The 22,494-nt window shown below is 42.1% G+C and overlaps 1 protein-coding gene and 2 long non-coding RNA genes across 5 annotated transcripts in view; 1 reads left to right on the top strand and 2 right to left on the bottom strand.

Moving 5' to 3' along the window:
- Positions 1 to 7,628, bottom strand: part of LOC143793589 (uncharacterized) — an 11,163-nt gene extending 3,535 nt beyond the window's left edge. The window contains exons 1-2 of the long non-coding RNA XR_013220159.1: positions 7,012 to 7,628; positions 790 to 900 (exon numbers count right to left, since the gene is read on the bottom strand). This is a non-coding gene — a long non-coding RNA (uncharacterized LOC143793589). The remainder of the gene's footprint in view (positions 1 to 789; positions 901 to 7,011) is intronic.
- LOC143793498 (uncharacterized) overlaps positions 1 to 22,494 on the top strand; it is a 301,418-nt gene that overhangs the window by 60,286 nt on the left and 218,638 nt on the right. The window contains exon 1 of one of the 3 annotated variants that reach the window (XM_077280522.1): positions 19,300 to 19,415. The exons of 1 other annotated variant lie outside the window; for it this stretch is intronic. Coding sequence is in view for 1 of the 2 variants with exons in the window: in XM_077280529.1 (XP_077136644.1) it covers positions 19,919 to 20,003 (85 nt within the window). In the remaining variant the exon portion in view is untranslated. Of the gene's footprint in view, positions 1 to 19,299; positions 19,416 to 19,857; positions 20,004 to 22,494 lie in introns of those variants that run through there. One more of the 3 variants, XM_077280529.1, reaches the window with a different exon arrangement.
- LOC143793587 (uncharacterized) lies at positions 18,183 to 19,073 on the bottom strand. Its single transcript, XR_013220157.1, has 2 exons — positions 18,694 to 19,073; positions 18,183 to 18,339 (listed from the first exon to the last, which is right to left on the bottom strand). It is a non-coding gene; the product is annotated as an uncharacterized LOC143793587 (long non-coding RNA).

A 22,494-nucleotide genomic window follows, 5' to 3' on the forward strand; every position in this document is an offset into this window, starting at 1 on the left:
TAGTTACTTATCTCTTATAAGTGTAATGAAACATTGTTTGTATAAATACATAACTTTTATTTATTTAAGGGAGTACTCTATCTATTAAAAGCTGTACATAATATCTATTTATCTATCCCACTTAATCTCAGTTTAGCGCAGGTGTTAATCTTTTATTACAAATTTGGAAACGTAACTGTATAGGTGTGAGGAGTCACTGCAAGTTTATTACAAGGCTTTTCAAGGGAACTCTCTTTTTTAGATGACTGTCTTTTTTCTGTGTTATGAGCAATCAACAAAAATTAATAAAAAAATATTTGTAAACTAATTTGAGACTTTTTATAGAAATAAACCTGTAGCGCTTCACATTTATAACCTTCACAATGTGTTGTTAATGCTTATTAATAAGGTGTGTAAGTGGAAGGCTGACATGTTATTAGCAAAGTCAGGTGACACCAGAAACGATTCCATGCTCAATAGTTTAATAATTAATCATAAGAAAACCTTGTTTATAATTGGAAAACAATAAAACCTGTTCTGCCATCTTGTTCACATGAAGTAAAATATTTCTCACTTTATGCTGTTTAAATATTTGGCTAAAATGACTTAAAGTAAGAAGTGACTGTTTTGGCAAGACATTTTATAATGTGGCTCCATAATACTTTTCTCTGCATCTATTCTACTTCTTGGCTTACAAATACAGCTGAAAAACACTCTGAATGTTGCCTTTGGTACTAAATTAGAAGTTTGGATTCCTGTTTTTAACATAAAAATGTAACTATGACATTTACAAGACAAATTTGTGTTTACCTTAAATTCTGGAAAAGTTGCTGTATGATACATGTATAGTTTGGCCGGGCAATCCATTTTGTTTTAGTGGTTTGGATAATAGTCCTCTTTCAGGAAGCAATGATCCTCCACCTTATAAATATATATATATATATATATATGGTATACATTTTAAGATTATAATTACTAATTTCTTAACCAATTACTTTAGTCTGTTAAAATGCAGCCTAATTAACTTCTTATTTAATATCCACAATTATCCACACAGGCAGTCCTTGACTTAAGAACATCAGTTGTTTGAAAATAATAATGCTCACCGTATTGCTCACCAGTCCAGTTTTCTTTCCCCTACTATTGCAAGCGGCATCTCCCAGGCATTTACTATAGGCCAGGCCTCAGCCATCTCCTGCTCTCAGGGGTCACTACTTGTAGTCAGGTACAGAAATGCATGTGCTCTGCGACCTTATAACATGCAGGGCCATATGGGGCCCGGTCACAGCCATAGGTCCTGGTCTATAGTGACCTGGAGACACAGGATGGCAGGAGAGGTAAGAGATGAGGCGAGTTCCTCTCCAGCTGACCTGCTGCTCGCCATACTCTCCTATTTTCCCTCATCTTGTGCCTCTTTAATACAGGTTGTATGTTCTAAGGTCATGACGCCATGTCACTACCTTATGACATACAGCGACTTCCAGGTCTTAAGAGCCTATAGCAAAGAGATCAGAGATGCAGGAAGAAGAGGACCGGAAGGCAGGCGGCGCGCAGGCAGCCCGAGAGCTCAGTGATTAGGAGAGTATTATTATTTTGTTATTATTTTACATGACCTGTTACATATAAAATGTTAATTAAGGTTAGAAACAAACCTACAGAATACAAATAGTAACACGGGGACTGCCTGTATAGGCGTTAATGATTATTGTATTAGAAGCCCATGTTTTGTTATGTAGTTATTTACAATGTGAGATGATACAGATCGTAGTATTTGAAGTTACCTGTTGACAGTGAATAACCAGAACTTCCGTGATATTTAAACTTCTGTGATTTTTAAACTTCTGTGATTTTTACGTTGAAAACTTTTCCGGTGGATACAAAGAAAATTTTTGATTAATCCCTCCACCTCTGGAGTTTTGATTTTGCATTTTCGCTTTTCGCTCCCCTCCTTCCCAGAGCCATAACTTTTTTTTATTTTTCCGTCAATATGGCCATGTGATGGCTCATCTTTTGCGGGACAAGTTGTACTTTTGAACGACACAATTGGTTTTACCATATTGTGTACTAGAAAAAATTCCAAGTGCGGTGAAATTGCAAAAAAAAGTGCAATCCCACACTTGTTTTTTGTTTGCCTTTTTTTGCTAGGTTCACTAAATGCTAAAACTGAGCTGCCATTATGATTCTCCAGGTCAGTACGAGTTCATAGACACCAAACATGTCTAGGTTACTTTTTATCTAAGTGGTGAAAAAAATTTCCAAACTTTGCTAAAAAAAAATTGCGCCATTTTCCGATACCCATAGCATCTCCATTTTTGATCTGGGGTCGGGTGAGGGCTTATTATTTGCGCACTGAGCTAACGTTTTTAATGATACCATTTCAGTGCAGATACGTTCATTTGATCGCCCGTTATTGCATTTTAATGCAATGTCGCGACGACCAAAAAAAGTAATTCTGGCGTTTCTAATTTTTTTTTCTCTACGCTGTTTAGCGATCAGGTTAATCCTTTTTTTATTGATAGATCGGGCGATTCTGAACACGGCGATACCAAATATGTGTAGGTTTGATTTTTTTTATTATTGTTTTATTTTGAATGGGGCAAAAGGGGGGTGATTTAAACTTTTTTTTTTTTATATATATTTTTTTTAAACATTTTTTTTTACTTTTGCCATGCTTCAATAGTCTCCATGGGAGGCTAGAAGCTGGCATAACTTGATCGGCTCAGCTACATAGGAGCGATGCTCAGATCGCTCCTATGTAGTAGAATTGTTGCATTGCTATGAGCGCCGACCACAGGGTGGCGCTCACAGTAAGCCGGCATCAACAACCATAGAGGTCTTCAATAGACTTCTATGGTTGTCAGGCCGACACATCGCTGACCCCCAATCACGTGATGGGGGTCGGCGATTCGCTCATTTCCAGCCCGATGACCGGAAGCGCCGGTTAAATGCCGCTGTCAGCGGAATTTAACTAGTTAATAGCAGTGGGTGGATCGCGATTCCACCTGCTGCTATTGCGGGCACATGTCTGCTGTACAAAACCGCTGACATGTCGCGGCTTTGACATGGGCTCACCGCCGGAGCCCGCATCAAAGCGGGGGATCCGACCTCCGCAGTAATAGTAAAGGGGTTAAAGAGAATCAGACGTGTCCAAAAAAATCTGATTACCAACAGCTATGGGATTAAAGGGGTATTCCGACGTTTGGAAGTGATTACGTAGATGTGAGATACTGGACAGGAGACACACGTGGCAGCCCCCCACAGTGCCCAGTATAAATAAATGGAGAAGAAGCCCAGACTGATTCACACAGGGCTCCAGAGCCTCGGTCCTCAGGGTTGGTGAGGTCCCCGTGGTTGTACAGTAATCCGTCCCATGGACAGAGAATAACGTGCAAGCTTCAGAAGACCCAACACCGGGCGTTAGAGGCCATACACCTGCACTACACAATGAGCCACAATGGAGTCGCTGCAGGGAAGGGTTACAGTGATGCACAGGAAGAAATGGGATTACAATGACTTGGAATCAAAACACAAACGCATCTATATAGAAGACTAAAATGATTCAGCGCTCCAAAGTCCTTGCGGTGAAAATAAGGGGTAGCGTTCATTCAGACCCTCACGTCTGGGGTGACGTTTCGCCTCACACGGAGCCTTTCTCAGCAGTGGATGATACAGCCAGGTGCGCTTTTATAGGCGTATGTAACAATCATAGGACTTTAGGGTATGTGCACACGTTGCGGATTTTTACGCGCAGATTTCCAGCGTTTTTTGTGTGGATTTCACCTACAGATTCCTATAATGGAACAGGTGTAAAACGCGGCTGAATCGGCACAAAGAATTGACATGCTGTGGAAAATAAACCGCAGCGTTTCTGTGTGGAATGTTCCGCAGCATGTGCACTGCGGATTTTGTTTTCCATAGGTTTCCGTGGTTCCGTACAAGGCAGGAAAACTGCTGCAGATCCGCAGCCAAATCCGCACCGTGTGCACATGGCCGTATTACTATCATACTACAGAAGTTAAAAAGTGAGATTTTACAGAACTCTCCAATTTATGTCCACGTGACTCCATACACCCTTCCAACAACAGGGTTTCCCTCCTACGGCCGCCTCCACGCCACAGCTACTGGCAGCACTATAGTCATTGCTGTTGCAAGGGTCCTGCTAGACTTAGATACTCCTATTTGCTAGGACTTGCACTTCAGCACATTCTACTTTACAGGATTGACCTCCCTTTTTCTGACCCCTGTCCTTGTACATATACACTTTATCATTCCAGAGCCTGCTGGTGCACCTGCCTATAAATAATTGTATTCAATGCCAGGATTGCTTTCTTTTATGTCTATACATTGGATGAATATTGTTATCTATTATTGCATGTGGCCGTCTATGGAATGTGTCCTCATTTTCACCTGTACTGACTATTATGGTGGAGGTTGCGTGGAGCTCACTCTGCCTTGTTCTGTGTTCCTTTGCCTGAATATTCTGATTTCTACTTTCTTATTTTGATGTATATACTAATAAAATCATTCTATTTTACTCTGGGTTTTGGCTCATTCACTTATTTTGGAGGTGAACCTATATATTTTTCTTACGGTCTTTATTTGGGTTTTCAGTATAGGAGGAGGCTGACCGCAGTGTATACAGAAAGCGCGGCCGTCCTCACCCAGGAGAGCGGGGGGATTTGTTCTCACTCCTCATTGCTGAGCTCGCCCAGTATTTATTTCTCTTTTCCAGGACCATTTTCAGTGTTCCATATGACAGAATTGTATCTTTAGAAATGTTGCACTGATGGGTCGTACAGCGTCCATTGTTTTCTGCTCACACCCAGCCGAATCCAGCTGAGACTCCACCGATCGGCCCGGCCTGATGGAAGAACATTGCTCCGAGTGCAGCCGATATTTACAGGATCGCACAGATCTGATTGTTATACCAGCGTGAGACACAAAATGTGAAGAGTCCCATATTCTACAGAACCGGCAGGAAATAAGACAAGTGACGCAGACCTGTCAATATGGGAGGGGGAACAGTTGTGGCCATAAATATTGGGGCAGGTCATAGATAAGGAGGGTGAGGTTCTATTGTCCTGAGATTTAGGTCAGATCCATGGATGTGAAGTCTCCAGGAGTCTGAGGGGAACATTTCTTCATTGATGGAGCAAGACATAAGTCCATGCGACACATTCATTCCAACTCTGTCACGGGTCGTCAGAATATTGTAAACCATTAGTACAAGAAAATAAAAATGTGATTATTGCCTAACATTACAAAGAACATTACAAAGATAGATTTTTTTCCTCTGTAAAATCTGCCACAGCCTGTCCCATCAGTGGTGGCAGCAGCAGTCAGACCCTCCGCGAAAAGCAGCTTATGTCTTAAGAAAAAACAATTATGGTTTAAAAAAAAAAAAACAACATCCAGCTAGTCGGGCTGTATGGGTGGCATGGAGGTGCTGGTCTGGTGTACTGGTGAGGACGTCCCGGCAGATAGTTTCCCCAATAATCCGCAATGTGAAGTGCGGGTCCGGTCTACTGGTGAGGTCGTCCCTGCAGTTTCCCCAATAAACCGCAATGTGCAAACTCAGCCTGATCCAGATCCAACTGCAGTTACTCCCACTAATGTCACCCTGAGCTTTAGAATTCTAGAAAGGAAAATACAACTCACAGCTGTCAAACAAGTTTATTACAAGTCAAATAGAACTAAAAAAGAGAAATATATAAATAGATGCATACACTCAGCATCCTTCCATCCATAGATTCTGTCAGTTGCTTGATCTGTTTACGACCAACATTGCGTGCAGCAGCCACCACAGCCTCCAGACACTGCTCCGAGAGGTGGACTGTTTTCCCTCCCTGTAGATCTCACATTTTATGAGGGACCACAGGTTCTCTATGGGGTTCAGATCAGGTGAACAAGGGGGCCATGTCATTATTTGTTCTTCTTTGAGACCTTTACTGGCCAGCCTCGCTGTGGAGTAGTTGGGGGCATGTGATGGAGCATTGTCCTGCATGAAAATCATGTTTTTCTTGAACGATACCGACTTCCTCCTGTACCACTGCTTGAAGAAGTTGTCTTCCAGAAACTGGCAGTAGGTCTGGGAGTTGAGCTTCACTCCATCCTCAACCCGAAAAGGTCCCACAAGTTCATCTTTGATGATCCCAGCCCATACCAGTCCCCCACCTCCACCTTGCTGGCGTCTGAGTCGGAGTGGAGCTCTCTGCCCTTTACTGATCCAGCCTCTGGCCCATCAAGAGTCACTCTCATTTCATCAGTCCATAAAACCTTTGAAAAGTCAGTCAAGATATTTCTTGGCCCAGTCTTGACGTTTTATCTTATGTTTCTTGTTCACAGGTGGTCGTTTTTCAGCCTTCCTTACCTTGGCCATGTCCCTGAGTATCGCACACCTTGTGCCTTTTGTTACTCCAGTAACGTTGCAGCTCTGAAATATGGCAAAACTGGTGGCAAATGGCATCTTGGCAGCTTCACGCTCGATTTTCCTCAATTCATGGGCAGTTATTTTGCGTCTTTTTTGCCCAACACGCTTCTTGCGACCCTGTTGGCTATTTGCCATGAAACACGTGATTGTTCGGTGATCACGCTTCAAAAGTTTGGCAATTTCAAGACTGCTGCATCCCTCTGCAAGACATCTCACAATTTTGGACTTTTCACAGTCGTCAAATCTCTCTTCTGACCCATTTTGCCAAAGGAAAGGAAGTTGCCTAATAATTAAGCACAACTTATATAGGTGATGTCATTAGACAACACCCCTCCTCATTACAGAGATGTACATCACCGGATTTACTTAATTGGTAGTTGGCTCTCAAGCAGAACAGCTCGGAGTAGGAGAACATGTATAAAAAGGATCATGTGATCCAAATACAACTTGCCGAATAATTCTGCACACACTGTAGATAAGCCCCTGTTGCTGGTGGGCTTAGCTCACCTTCGATTTTGGGGGTGACAGGTTCCCTTTAATGCGCCTAACATAAATAAAAATATGATAATTAGTATCACAAATAAACATTTACATCCAGGTACCTTATAGATGACGTCGTCTCTGGAGTCGTTCTCCTTCTTTTCTTCATCTTGTCCAGACTTCATGAGTTTTCTCATCCACAGCCGTCTCTGCAGACTTCTATCTTCTCCGGGCTTGTTCAGCACCTCCCCACATGACGCCTTAAAGATAGCAGTGTCATTATAAAATATCTGCCTTACCCTGAGCCCCTGAATAAATAATTGCCCGTCACTATATTCCCTGAACAAAATATGACCCCACACTGTCCCTCTTAGGGTCTGTGCACATGCTGCGGATTTTGCTGTGGAAACGCAGCATTTCCGCAGCTGCGGGTCCGCAGTAGTTTCCCATGAGTTTACATTACAATGTGAACCTATGGGAAACAAAAAACGCTGTGCCCATGCTGCGGAAAAAACTGCGCGGAAACGCAGCAGTTTACATTCCGCAGCATGTCACTTCTTTCTGCGGATTCCGCAGCGGTTTTACAGCTGCTCCTATAGAAAACCGCAGTTGTAAAACCGCAGTGAAATCCGCAGAAAAACCGCGGTAAATCCGAGATAAATCTGCAGCAAAAACGCAGCATTTTTGCCCTGCAGATTTATCAAATCCGCTTCGGAAAAATCAGCAGAGGACCAATATTCTTCACACTGCCCCCTTCTTTCCATACATCATGCTGTTCTCTCAAACTGAGTCAGTAAATATCCACACACAGTAAATATCCCCCCCCCACACACAGTAAATGCCCCCCACACACACAGTAAATGCCCCCACACACACAGTAAATACTCCCCTCATACACACAGTAAATACCCCCCTCATACACACACAGTAAATACCCCCATACACTAAATACAACACACACAGTAAATGCACCCCCCCCAGTAAACACCACTACAGATATCACACACTACAGATATCACACACTACAGATATCACACACACTACAGATATCACACACACTACAGATATCACACACACACACACTACAGATATCACACACTCTAGATATCACACACACTACAGATATCACACACACTACAGATATCACACACTCTACAGATATCACACACTACAGATATCACACACTACAGATATCACACACTACAGATATCACACACACTACAGATATCACACACACTACAGATATCACACACTACAGATATCACACACACTACAGATATCACACACTACAGATATCACACACACTACAGATATCACACACACTACAGATATCACACACACTACAGATATCACACACACTACAGATATCACACACTCTACAGATATCACACACTACAGATATCACACACACTACAGATATCACACACACACTACAGATATCACACACACTACAGATATCACACACACTACAGATATCACACACACTACAGATATCACACACTACAGATATCACACACACTACAGATATCACACACACACACTACAGATATCACACACACTACAGATATCACACACTACAGATATCACACACACACTACAGATATCACACACACTACAGATATCACACACTACAGATATCACACACACTACAGATATCACACACACACTACAGATATCACACACACTACAGATATCACACATACACTACAGATATCACACACACACACACTACAGATATCACACACACACTACAGATATCACACACACTACAGATATCACACATACACTACAGATATCACACACACACACACACTACAGATATCACACACACACTACAGATATCACACACACTACAGATATCACACACACTACAGATATCACACACTCTACAGATATCACACACTCTACAGATATCACACACACTCTACAGATATCACACACACTACAGATATCACACACTACAGATATCACACACACTACAGATATCACACACACACTACAGATATCACACACACTACAGATATCACACACTACAGATATCACACTCTACAGATATCACACACTCTACAGATATCACACACTCTACAGATATCACACACACTCTACAGATATCACACACACTACAGATATCACACATACACTACAGATATCACACACACACACTACAGATATCACACACTACAGATATCACACACTCTACAGATATCACACACACTCTACAGATATCACACACACTACAGATATCACACATACACTACAGATATCACACACACACACTACAGATATCACACATACACTACAGATATCACACACACACACACACACACACTACAGATATCACACACACACTACAGATATCACACACACACTACAGATATCACACACACTACAGATATCACACACACTACAGATATCACACACACTACAGATATCACACACACTACAGATATCACACACTCTACAGATATCACACACGCTACAGATATCACACACTACAGATATCACACACACACTACAGATATCACACACTACAGATCTCACACACTACAGATATCACACACACACTACAGATATCACACACACACTACAGATATCACACACACTACAGATATCACACATACACTACAGATATCACACACACACACACACACTACAGATATCACACACACACTACAGATATCACACACACTACAGATATCACACACACTACAGATATCACACACACTACAGATATCACACACTCTACAGATATCACACACTCTACAGATATCACACACACTCTACAGATATCACACACTACAGATATCACACACACTACAGATATCACACACACACTACAGATATCACACACACTACAGATATCACACACTACAGATATCACACACTACAGATATCACACACTCTACAGATATCACACACACTCTACAGATATCACACACACTACAGATATCACACATACACTACAGATATCACACACACACACTACAGATATCACACACTACAGATATCACACACTCTACAGATATCACACACTACAGATATCACACACACTACAGATATCACACACACTACAGATATCACACACTACAGATATCACACACTACAGATATCACACACACTACAGATATCACACACACTACAGATATCACACACTCTACAGATATCACACACTCTACAGATATCACACACACTACAGATATCACACACACTACAGATATCACACACACTACAGATATCACACACACTACAGATATCACACACACTACAGATATCACACACACACACACATCTCACACACACACTACAGATATCACACACACTACAGATATCACACACACTACAGATATCACACACTACAGATATCACACACACTACAGATATCACACACACTACAGATATCACACACACTACAGATATCACACACTACAGATATCACACACACTACAGATATCACACACACTACAGATATCACACACACTACAGATATCACACACACTACAGATATCACACACACTACAGATATCACACACACTACAGATATCACACACTACAGATATCACACACACTACAGATATCACACACACTACAGATATCACACACTCTACAGATATCACACACTCTACAGATATCACACACACTACAGATATCACACACACTACAGATATCACACACACTACAGATATCACACACTACAGATATCACACACACACACACTACAGATATCACACACACACTACAGATATCACACACACACTACAGATATCACACACACTACAGATATCACACACACTACAGATATCACACACACTACAGATATCACACACACTACAGATATCACACACTCTACAGATATCACACACGCTACAGATATCACACACTACAGATATCACACACACACACTACAGATATCACACACACACTACAGATCTCACACACTACAGATCTCACACACTACAGATATCACACACACTACAGATATCACACACACTACAGATATCACACACACTACAGATATCACACACACTACAGATATCACACACACTACAGATATCACACACTACAGATATCACACACTACAGATATCACACACACTACAGATATCACACACACTACAGATATCACACACTACAGATATCACACACACTACAGATATCACACACACTACAGATATCACACACACTACAGATATCACACACACTACAGATATCACACACACTACAGATATCACACACTACAGATATCACACACACTACAGATATCACACACACTACAGATATCACACACACTACAGATATCACACACACTACAGATATCACACACTCTACAGATATCACACACTCTACAGATATCACACACACTACAGATATCACACACACTACAGATATCACACACACTACAGATATCACACACACTACAGATATCACACACACACACACACATCTCACACACACACTACAGATATCACACACACTACAGATATCACACACACTACAGATATCACACACTACAGATATCACACACTACAGATATCACACACTACAGATATCACACACACTACAGATATCACACACACTACAGATATCACACACACTACAGATATCACACACTCTACAGATATCACACACTACAGATATCACACACACTACAGATATCACACACACTACAGATATCACACACACTACAGATATCACACACACTACAGATATCACACACACTACAGATATCACACACACTACAGATATCACACACTACAGATATCACACACACTACAGATATCACACACACTACAGATATCACACACACTACAGATATCACACACTACAGATATCACACACACTACAGATATCACACACTCTACAGATATCACACACTCTACAGATATCACACACTCTACAGATATCACACACACTACAGATATCACACACACTACAGATATCACACACACTACAGATATCACACACACTACAGATATCACACACACTACAGATATCACACACACTACAGATATCACACACTCTACAGATATCACACACTCTACAGATATCACACACACTACAGATATCACACACTACAGATATCACACACACTACAGATATCACACACACTACAGATATCACACACTACAGATATCACACACACTACAGATATCACACACACTACAGATATCACACACTCTACAGATATCACACACTCTACAGATATCACACACACTACAGATATCACACACACTACAGATATCACACACACTACAGATATCACACACACTACAGATATCACACACACTACAGATATCACACTACAGATATCACACACACTACAGATATCACACACACTACAGATATCACACACTACAGATATCACACACACTACAGATATCACACACACTACAGATATCACACACTACAGATATCACACACACTACAGATATCACACACACTACAGATATCACACACTCTACAGATATCACACACTCTACAGATATCACACACACTACAGATATCACACACTCTACAGATATCACACACGCTACAGATATCACACACTACAGATATCACACACACACTACAGATATCACACACTACAGATCTCACACACTACAGATATCACACACACTACAGATATCACACACACTACAGATATCACACACTCTACAGATATCACACACTCTACAGATATCACACACACTCTACAGATATCACACACACTACAGATATCACACACTACAGATATCACACACACTACAGATATCACACACACACTACAGATATCACACACACTACAGATATCACACATACACTACAGATATCACACACACACACACACACTACAGATATCACACACACACTACAGATATCACACACACTACAGATATCACACACACTACAGATATCACACACACTACAGATATCACACACTCTACAGATATCACACACTCTACAGATATCACACACTCTACAGATATCACACACACTCTACAGATATCACACACTACAGATATCACACACACTACAGATATCACACACACACTACAGATATCACACACACTACAGATATCACACACTACAGATATCACACACTCTACAGATATCACACACTCTACAGATATCACACACACTCTACAGATATCACACACACTACAGATATCACACATACACTACAGATATCACACACACACACTACAGATATCACACACTACAGATATCACACACTCTACAGATATCACACACTCTACAGATATCACACACACTCTACAGATATCACACACACTACAGATATCACACATACACTACAGATATCACACACACACACTACAGATATCACACATACACTACAGATATCACACACACACACACACACACTACAGATATCACACACACACTACAGATATCACACACACACTACAGATATCACACACACTACAGATATCACACACACTACAGATATCACACACTCTACAGATATCACACACGCTACAGATATCACACACTACAGATATCACACACACACTACAGATATCACACACTACAGATCTCACACACTACAGATATCACACACACTACAGATATCACACACACTACAGATATCACACACACTACAGATATCACACACTACAGATATGACACTACAGATATCACACACACTACAGATATCACACACACTACAGATATCACACACACTACAGATATCACACACACTACAGATATCACACACACTACAGATATCACACACACTACAGATATCACACACTACAGATATCACACACACTACAGATATCACACACACTACAGATATCACACACACTACAGATATCACACACACTACAGATATCACACACACTACAGATATCACACACTACAGATATCACACACACTACAGATATCACACACACTACAGATATCACACACACTACAGATATCACACACTACAGATATCACACACACTACAGATATCACACACACTACAGATATCACACACACTACAGATATCACACACTCTACAGATATCACACACACTACAGATATCACACACACTACAGATATCACACACACTACAGATATCACACACACTACAGATATCACACACACACACACACATCTCACACACACACTACAGATATCACACACACTACAGATATCACACACACTACAGATATCACACACTACAGATATCACACACTACAGATATCACACACACTACAGATATCACACACACTACAGATATCACACACTACAGATATCACACACACTACAGATATCACACACACTACAGATATCACACACACTACAGATATCACACACACTACAGATATCACACACACTACAGATATCACACACACTACAGATATCACACACTACAGATATCACACACACTACAGATATCACACACACTACAGATATCACACACACTACAGATATCACACACTCTACAGATATCACACACTCTACAGATATCACACACACTACAGATATCACACACACTACAGATATCACACACACTACAGATATCACACACTACAGATATCACACACACACACACACACTACAGATATCACACACACACTACAGATATCACACACACTACAGATATCACACACACTACAGATATCACACACACTACAGATATCACACACACTACAGATATCACACACACTACAGATATCACACACTACAGATATCACACACGCTACAGATATCACACACTACAGATATCACACACACACACTACAGATATCACACACACACTACAGATATCACACACTACAGATCTCACACACTACAGATATCACACACACTACAGATATCACACACACTACAGATATCACACACACTACAGATATCACACACTACAGATATGACACACTACAGATATCACACACACTACAGATATCACACACACTACAGATATCACACACACTACAGATATCACACACTACAGATATCACACACTACAGATATCACACACTACAGATATCACACACACTACAGATATCACACACTACAGATATCACACACACTACAGATATCACACACACTACAGATATCACACACTACAGATATCACACACTACAGATATCACACACACTACAGATATCACACACTACAGATATCACACACTACAGATATCACACACACTACAGATATCACACACACTACAGATATCACACACTCTACAGATATCACACACACTACAGATATCACACACACTACAGATATCACACACACACACACACACATCTCACACACTCTACAGATATCACACATACACTACAGATATCACACACACACACTACAGATATCACACACTACAGATATCACACACTACAGATATCACACACACTACAGATATCACACACACTACAGATATCACACACTACAGATATCACACACACTACAGATATCACACACTACAGATATCACACACACTACAGATATCACACACTACAGATATCACACACTACAGATATCACACACACTACAGATATCACACACTCTACAGATATCACACACTCTACAGATATCACACACACTACAGATATCACACACACTACAGATATCACACACACTACAGATATCACACACACTACAGATATCACACACACTACAGATATCACACTACAGATATCACACACTCTACAGATATCACACACACTACAGATATCACACACACTACAGATATCACACACTACAGATATCACACACACTACAGATATCACACACACTACAGATATCACACACTACAGATATCACACACACTACAGATATCACACACACTACAGATATCACACACTCTACAGATATCACACACTCTACAGATATCACACACACTACAGATATCACACACACTACAGATATCACACACACTACAGATATCACACACACACACACATCTCACACTCTCCTCTCTGGTACAGGAGAGGCTGATATAAACCTGCAGCTCCTCAGCTTCTCCTACTTACAGCAGCTCTGTCCCCCGCGGCTGCAGAGCAGGAGAAGCTGTCTCACCGTGATGACTGGAGCTGCTTCCTATTTCTCACGTGCCCCGGCTGCCCCGGCTCCCCTAGATACGCCTCTGACTGATGCTGTGAGGGAGGAATTTGCTACACTGCAACATGGTGTCAGATGCCTGCCTGCTGGGCCCCTGAACCGCCAAGCCCGATTGCAGCAGCGACAACTGCGACCGTGGTAGATATGCCCCTGCCCAGCACACAGTCCCATGCAAGCCACATCATTCCCTTTCCCAGCAAGACCCCCAGCACGCAGTCCCATGCAAGCATCACCCCCTTCCCCAGGCAAACCCACAACACCTGCATGAACATCCACTTACCTGATCTGTGACCCCAAAACACTCCAAATCCTGCCATGAAACCCACAGCTTCCCACGAGGCTGAAGTTGGTTTTTTAGGAGAGAGAGACTACACTTAACTACAGCTACAAAAACTATAAAAGTGGCACAAAACTGGGCATCAAAGTGGGCACCGAAGGCCATTAATGAAAGGGTTGAATGACTTTGGGCCACTGATCTCACAGTGTAGACATATAGGACAGGGAGCCCCACATCAATCCCAGGTGCCTCCAGTCTGGCCCTAATGGGTTCTGGGCATCAGAACTGGCATCAAAGTGGGCAAACAGCTGATTATGGCCCCTTGAATAAGTAACTGGAGTTTCTAAGGGGTTAAATAACTTTAGGCCACTGGGTTTGATGTATAGAAAACAGAGAATAAGAAACCAACTTCAGCCTCTTCGGCTTCCTGATGTCTGAGGTGCTGCCCCCTCCTGTGACCATGAACAGAAGAGAGAAAGTACATGCACCAAAAATAATGGGATCACCACACCAGTAGTTATATTACAAAAAATATAGAACATTTTTTATTGGTAAACAACACCACACAAAAGACCATATTAAAAACAATTAAAAACCTCCAAAAACACACTGGAAGGCAAAAGATCCATACAAAATATGAGTTAAATACTCAAAAAAAACATTGCACAGTCTATACAAGGTATTATACATATGATGTTCAAAAAGTGACCTAGGCTGACCAAATAAATGACAATAATATAGGCCTATATATGCATGCTGTATTCCCTCTATCCAAAGCAATAAGACAGCGTTTTACTTCAAATATCCCATTTGGAGGTGGGAAAAATTAACATGAGCTTACAGCCATAATCCCCCTAGGTGGGAAAAAAACCTCACCATCCATAGTACAACTAAGCACTTGCGAGCCACTTTCCATCTGTCTGAGCCAGATAAAGCTTACAGGCCTGATGTAAGAGTTCCCACACCGTCAGGTCAGGTCACCGAAGGATTTGGCTAAGTAAACTGTGGCAATGTAGGACCCACGCGTATCGACGCTTGGTGCGTCTTCCTCAAGGTCCACAGTGCTATGCTGGTGCTATACCTATTTAAATACTATTTCATAATCATACATACCATGCCAGGTGTGTGGCATAATGGCGGCGGAGACGAGTCAAGAAGCGTAAGTCCGGCATATTACAATCGCTATTGCGCAGGTGCAAGATTCCCAGGCATACCGGAAATCATGCTCTAATCCATTGCGCCTGCGTAAAAGAGTTTACCATGGCACCCAGGACGCATCGGAGGTGAGTCTAAGGAAGGAATTCCATGTAATAAAGCATGAATCTATTCCGAACGGTACCCAAGTGGAATCCACTGGGCTCTAAGAAGGACATAGAAAGAATATTCAATATATTCACGGGGGTTGAGACTCCCAACCCCAATGTACTGCGCATGTGTGGGAATGTCACCATGGCAACCAAGACGCACTATCTGCACGCTTAGAAGAAACAAGATATTCAAAATGCTGCAGTAAGTCTCTGCCAGAAGCGGCGAGATCGCACCTAAGCTATATGCTACATGATGAGCACAGAACGGTATCCGTTTTCACAAAGAAATATCGTTATCGCATGCTAGTTTACAAGAGGACTAGTCCAGCCCCCATACTAGTTCAAAGAATCAGCGCCTGCGCAATAGAGTAGCCATATGGTAATAGCGGAGAAGCACATTTCTACTGATAACAACAAGGGGAACGGATATTACTGATTAAGTATACATGATGCAGTGAGGCTCCATCACGACCATGTAGACTCAAATTTGGGCCGAATGATCACCAAGAATAAGATACCCAAGCAACAAAGACTATTTGAACCCAGGGGGACGAAGGAAAAGAGGAGAACACAGCATGCAACCAATAACCCAATCACTAAATATACCCCCATGCAGTCTATGTGTCTTCCTATAGATTTCAATGCCCCCTACAAAATAACATATGTTGGTATGACAATATTTATCCATCACAATATAAATGTCCATAAGCATTTGGGGGTCAATCTTGAGATGAGTCTCATCAATCTTGTATTCTTCGACTGCCAGAATATCGGGGGTTATTCCAGGATCCAAATGGTCATAGCAAAATAAACAAGAAGAATCTAAGGAGGAAGAAAACATAATTATAAATATATATAGCTATATATATAGCTGTATCACTCAAAACCCCCCAATTCCCTGTACCCATGGTTATCCACAAAAATAATGATAGAGGGGGGCCAATAATCACTATAACTTTTTGTAGAAACCGGTGTACAGCAATTCCTCATTCAAACCCCCTGGTGACAAACTTTTTAGTTAGAAAATCCAGCGGGATTCCCTTTGCAAGAATTCATCCGTAATTCTGCCCCCTCTAATGTTCTGGGTAACTCCCTCCAACCCCATAACCTTAAGGGTTCTGGGGGTACCATGATGGTGATCTAAAAAATGTGCCGCCACCGAGGTGATTTGCTTACCCTTTTCTCTGTCCGTTCCGGCCGTAGAAATATTGGATATCTGCTGTTGGACCCTGCGGCGAAGCTCTTGGGTAGTCTGTCCAACATAGATCTTGTTGCAGCCACATATCAGGGCATATACCAAATTCCGTGTGCGGCAATTGAAGAAGGATCTTGAGGTCACTCGTGTGGGTAGAGATGGCAATAGAGTGCCGACATCAGCTAACATGAAAGGGCATATGGAACACCCTCCACATGGATATGATCCCGTAACTGGGTGATCCACACGAAGTCTAGAGGTGGGACGTCTGAAATGGCTCCTTGATAAACAGTCCTTCAGATTTCTCGCCACTATCCTAGGTTTCTCTGGGATTAGTGCAAAAAGCCTCGTGTCACTCTGTAAAATCTCCCAGTTACCTTCCATTATCCGACGAATATCCCCCCATTGGTTATTAAATTGAGTTATCAGACTGAGTGTGTTCTCATTCGTCCTTTCTCATGGCCTTAGAGTCTCTGCCCTTGAACTTTGTCGGGAAGATTCGAAAGCCTTAGAGATAATCCTCCGTGGATAACCACGTTCACGGAAACGTTCCGTGAGTAATCTTGATTGATCCCCCTCCTGTGACATCATTCCCACACATGGTCACATGACAGTGACGTCACCACAGGTCCTTCAGCTCTCAGTGCAGCAGCTCCGTCCTGGTTGTGTGCAGCTCGTGTTCTCTGGTGTCAGCCAGCAGCAGGTTTCCCGCCATTCCGGTGAGATTACAGGAGGGTTTGGTGGAGTTTTGGTGCTTGTGGTAAATCTGTGAGAGGAGAGTGTGGGGTGAGATCAGAGCTGTTCCTGTGGAGGCTCCTGCTCCATGTGACTGCGGCTCCTCAGTGTTGGGGACGGGCAGCATTGTATGGGGGATGTGCAGCGTCTCCTCCTCATCTCACGGCCTCGCTGGTTGTGTAGTTACCACGGTGTCTGCTGGGACATTATACAGGACGGCACTGGAGGATTCTGGGTGATGACCAGAGTGGTGACTGCTGTGACATTATACAGGACAGCACTGGAGGATTCTGGGTGATGAGCGGAGAGGTGACTGCTGGGACATTATACAGCACTGGAGGATTCTGGGTGATGTGCGGAGAGGTCACTGCTGGGACATTATACAGGACGGCACTGGAGGATTCTGGGTGATGACGGTGTGGCTGTTGTCAGGTTCCTATAAGGTGTCAGGACGTCGCTGACTATCTCTCCATGGAGGAGTGGGAGTATTTAGAAGGACACCAGGATCGGTACAAGGAGGAGATGATGGAGGAGCTCCGGCCTCTTACACCACCAGGTGAGGAGATATGTGATTATTACTGTGGGCTCTGGCTGCCATGTTGATGTCCTGTACAATGTGTAGATACGGTTGTGTAATAATATAATGGAGAAGATACTTAAAGGGAATCTGTAAGCAGGTTATTGTTCCCTCATCTGAGAGGAGCAGGATTTTGGCAGAGAAATCCTGAATCCAATGATGTAATGCTTAGATTACTGGGTGCAGCAGTTCTGACACAGAGTTTATAGATTAACTAAGAAGTGTATAGACACTGAGCTGCTTATCATAGGAAGGGCGGAGTCAGACTAGATTTCCGGTGCTGCTGTGTCCAGCAATGATCAGATCCTGGTAAGTAAACAAAACCATGGATCTTGTTAAGACTGGCATCTCTGAAATCCGTTTTTAACCCCTTTCTAATGCTGCTGTCCTCAGATTACATAGCAAAAAACTGCTGACAGATTCTCTTTACTGACGTCTTTTCACATCTATTTAGCTGTACGCTGTGTGCAGAATTACTAGTTAGTGAGTATTGTGAAGATCATTGAAAATATTAAAATCTGAAGCCACCAGTGAAGGGGGCACTTCCCTCTCCCTCCTCCCCTGTCACGCAGAATTGCAGCACAGGACAAGAGCTGCAATCTGAGCTGACACTCTTAGAATTAAACTTAGACAATAGACTAATACAAGTAGGAAATTGGATGTGGCTGCATAGTGAACCAGCTTAGTTAACATGTAAGAGCTCCTTTTGTGACAACAATAGGAACCTGTGTTTACACATAGACACAGAAGTGGAAGAAGCCTTTTGTCCCCAGGAAATATGTTGTCCTTTCAGGGGACATGCCATAATTTTACACATGACAGCTTTGTCAATGTAAGGGAAATATTGCACCTGCAATACACTGGATGTTTCCGGAAAAAAATGTTGTCTAGCAAACTTGTTAGATCATGTTTAGTGCACGATCTAACAAGTTTGTGTGAGAGCAGATTGTCAGTTCTAATGCATTGCAGTGCTGGTGCATTGCAGCGGATTAGAACTGCTATCAGACTGCAGAAAGTGAAAGTGCCACAGAGGGACTAACTAAAAAAGAAAAAAAAATTGCAAAGTAATAAAAATATATTGTACCCATAAATATTTTTCTGAGAAAAAAAGTACTCATTTTGTATTGCCGTGTCCAGAATGAACCGAACTGTAAAACGATCCCACCAAAACTTCATCTCGTCCCGCAAAAAACAAGTCATCACATGACTCTGTGGACCAAAATATGGAAAAATTAATAGCTGTTTAAATAAGGTGATGCAAAAACTAGTTTTCGCAATAAAAAGGGTCTTTTAGTGTGTGACAGCTGCCAATCATAAAAACCCGATATAAATCTGGTATCGCTGTAATTGCACCGACCCGAAGAATAAAGTTGTCTAATCACTTATACCGCACGAGGAACTGCGTAAAAAATATATAAATCCTTTTCTTCACCTGCTGTTGATTTTTTTCATTCTGCCTCCCAAAGATCGCAGAAGGCTCAGCGCACATTTATCTTGAGCTCTATGCTGAGCGCTTACATTGGGGTTTCCATGTAAGTCTCTGTAATACGTGATTGAGATATAACCTCTGGCAGAAGATTCCCTATAATGATGCAGATGGAGGCACTGTGGATGCAGTCTGGCCCATTATCCGGTGGTGTCCATCTTTTTAGGATTGCATAAAAGTGCGGTCCGCCACAGTTATTTACACTTCTGTAAAGAAGGACACTGCTGAACAGTGGCCAGACTGAATCCAGAGTAACCCTGCCTCCTTATTATAGTGAATGGATCCCTCAGGGGATTCATCTGAATCACGTCACACGGATTTAGATGAAAACCCCAAAGTAAGTGCTCAGCGTAGAGTGCCGGATAAATGTGATCATAAATGTTATGTAAAATGTTCCCAATAAAAGCTTCCACTCAACCCACAAAAAAATAAAGTCCCCACTCAGGTCCATCATCTGTTAACGGAAATATAGGGGGCTTCCAGGTTTCTGGTAGCACAAAGGCTGTGGAAAAGCGAAGTGGCTCCTCACCCGCCAAAAGAAATTCAGCAAATTCTCCGCTCCCAATTCCAAATGCCCCCCTCCCTACTGAGCCCCAGTGTGCTTAAACCACATAGAGTGCCCACATGTTTGACATTTCTGTAGTGATGAGAGTCCGCCTGATATACAGGTGCGTGTCTCCACAAGCATGAGTTGGGCATAATGTACTGATGACTGCTACGTACTGGTCACTACAACGTGCTGGTCACTACAACGGCAGTTTGCAATTTTCACTCAGCAACATTCATTGCTGCTTGCTTCTGGAAAACAACCATGAAGTCAAAATCGTCGCTACACCTGTAGATAAATTCTCAAAGGGTTATAATTTCCAAAATGGGGTCACTTGAGGGGGGATTCTGCTTTTCTAGCACTTGGGGGCTCTTTATATGGAATCCACAAACTAGTCTAGGAAAATCTGCGCCTCAGGAGGCAAATAGCGCTCTGTC

Source organism: Ranitomeya variabilis, chromosome 1 (assembly GCF_051348905.1).
Source record: "Ranitomeya variabilis isolate aRanVar5 chromosome 1, aRanVar5.hap1, whole genome shotgun sequence".
Lineage (NCBI taxonomy): Eukaryota > Metazoa > Chordata > Amphibia > Anura > Dendrobatidae > Ranitomeya > Ranitomeya variabilis.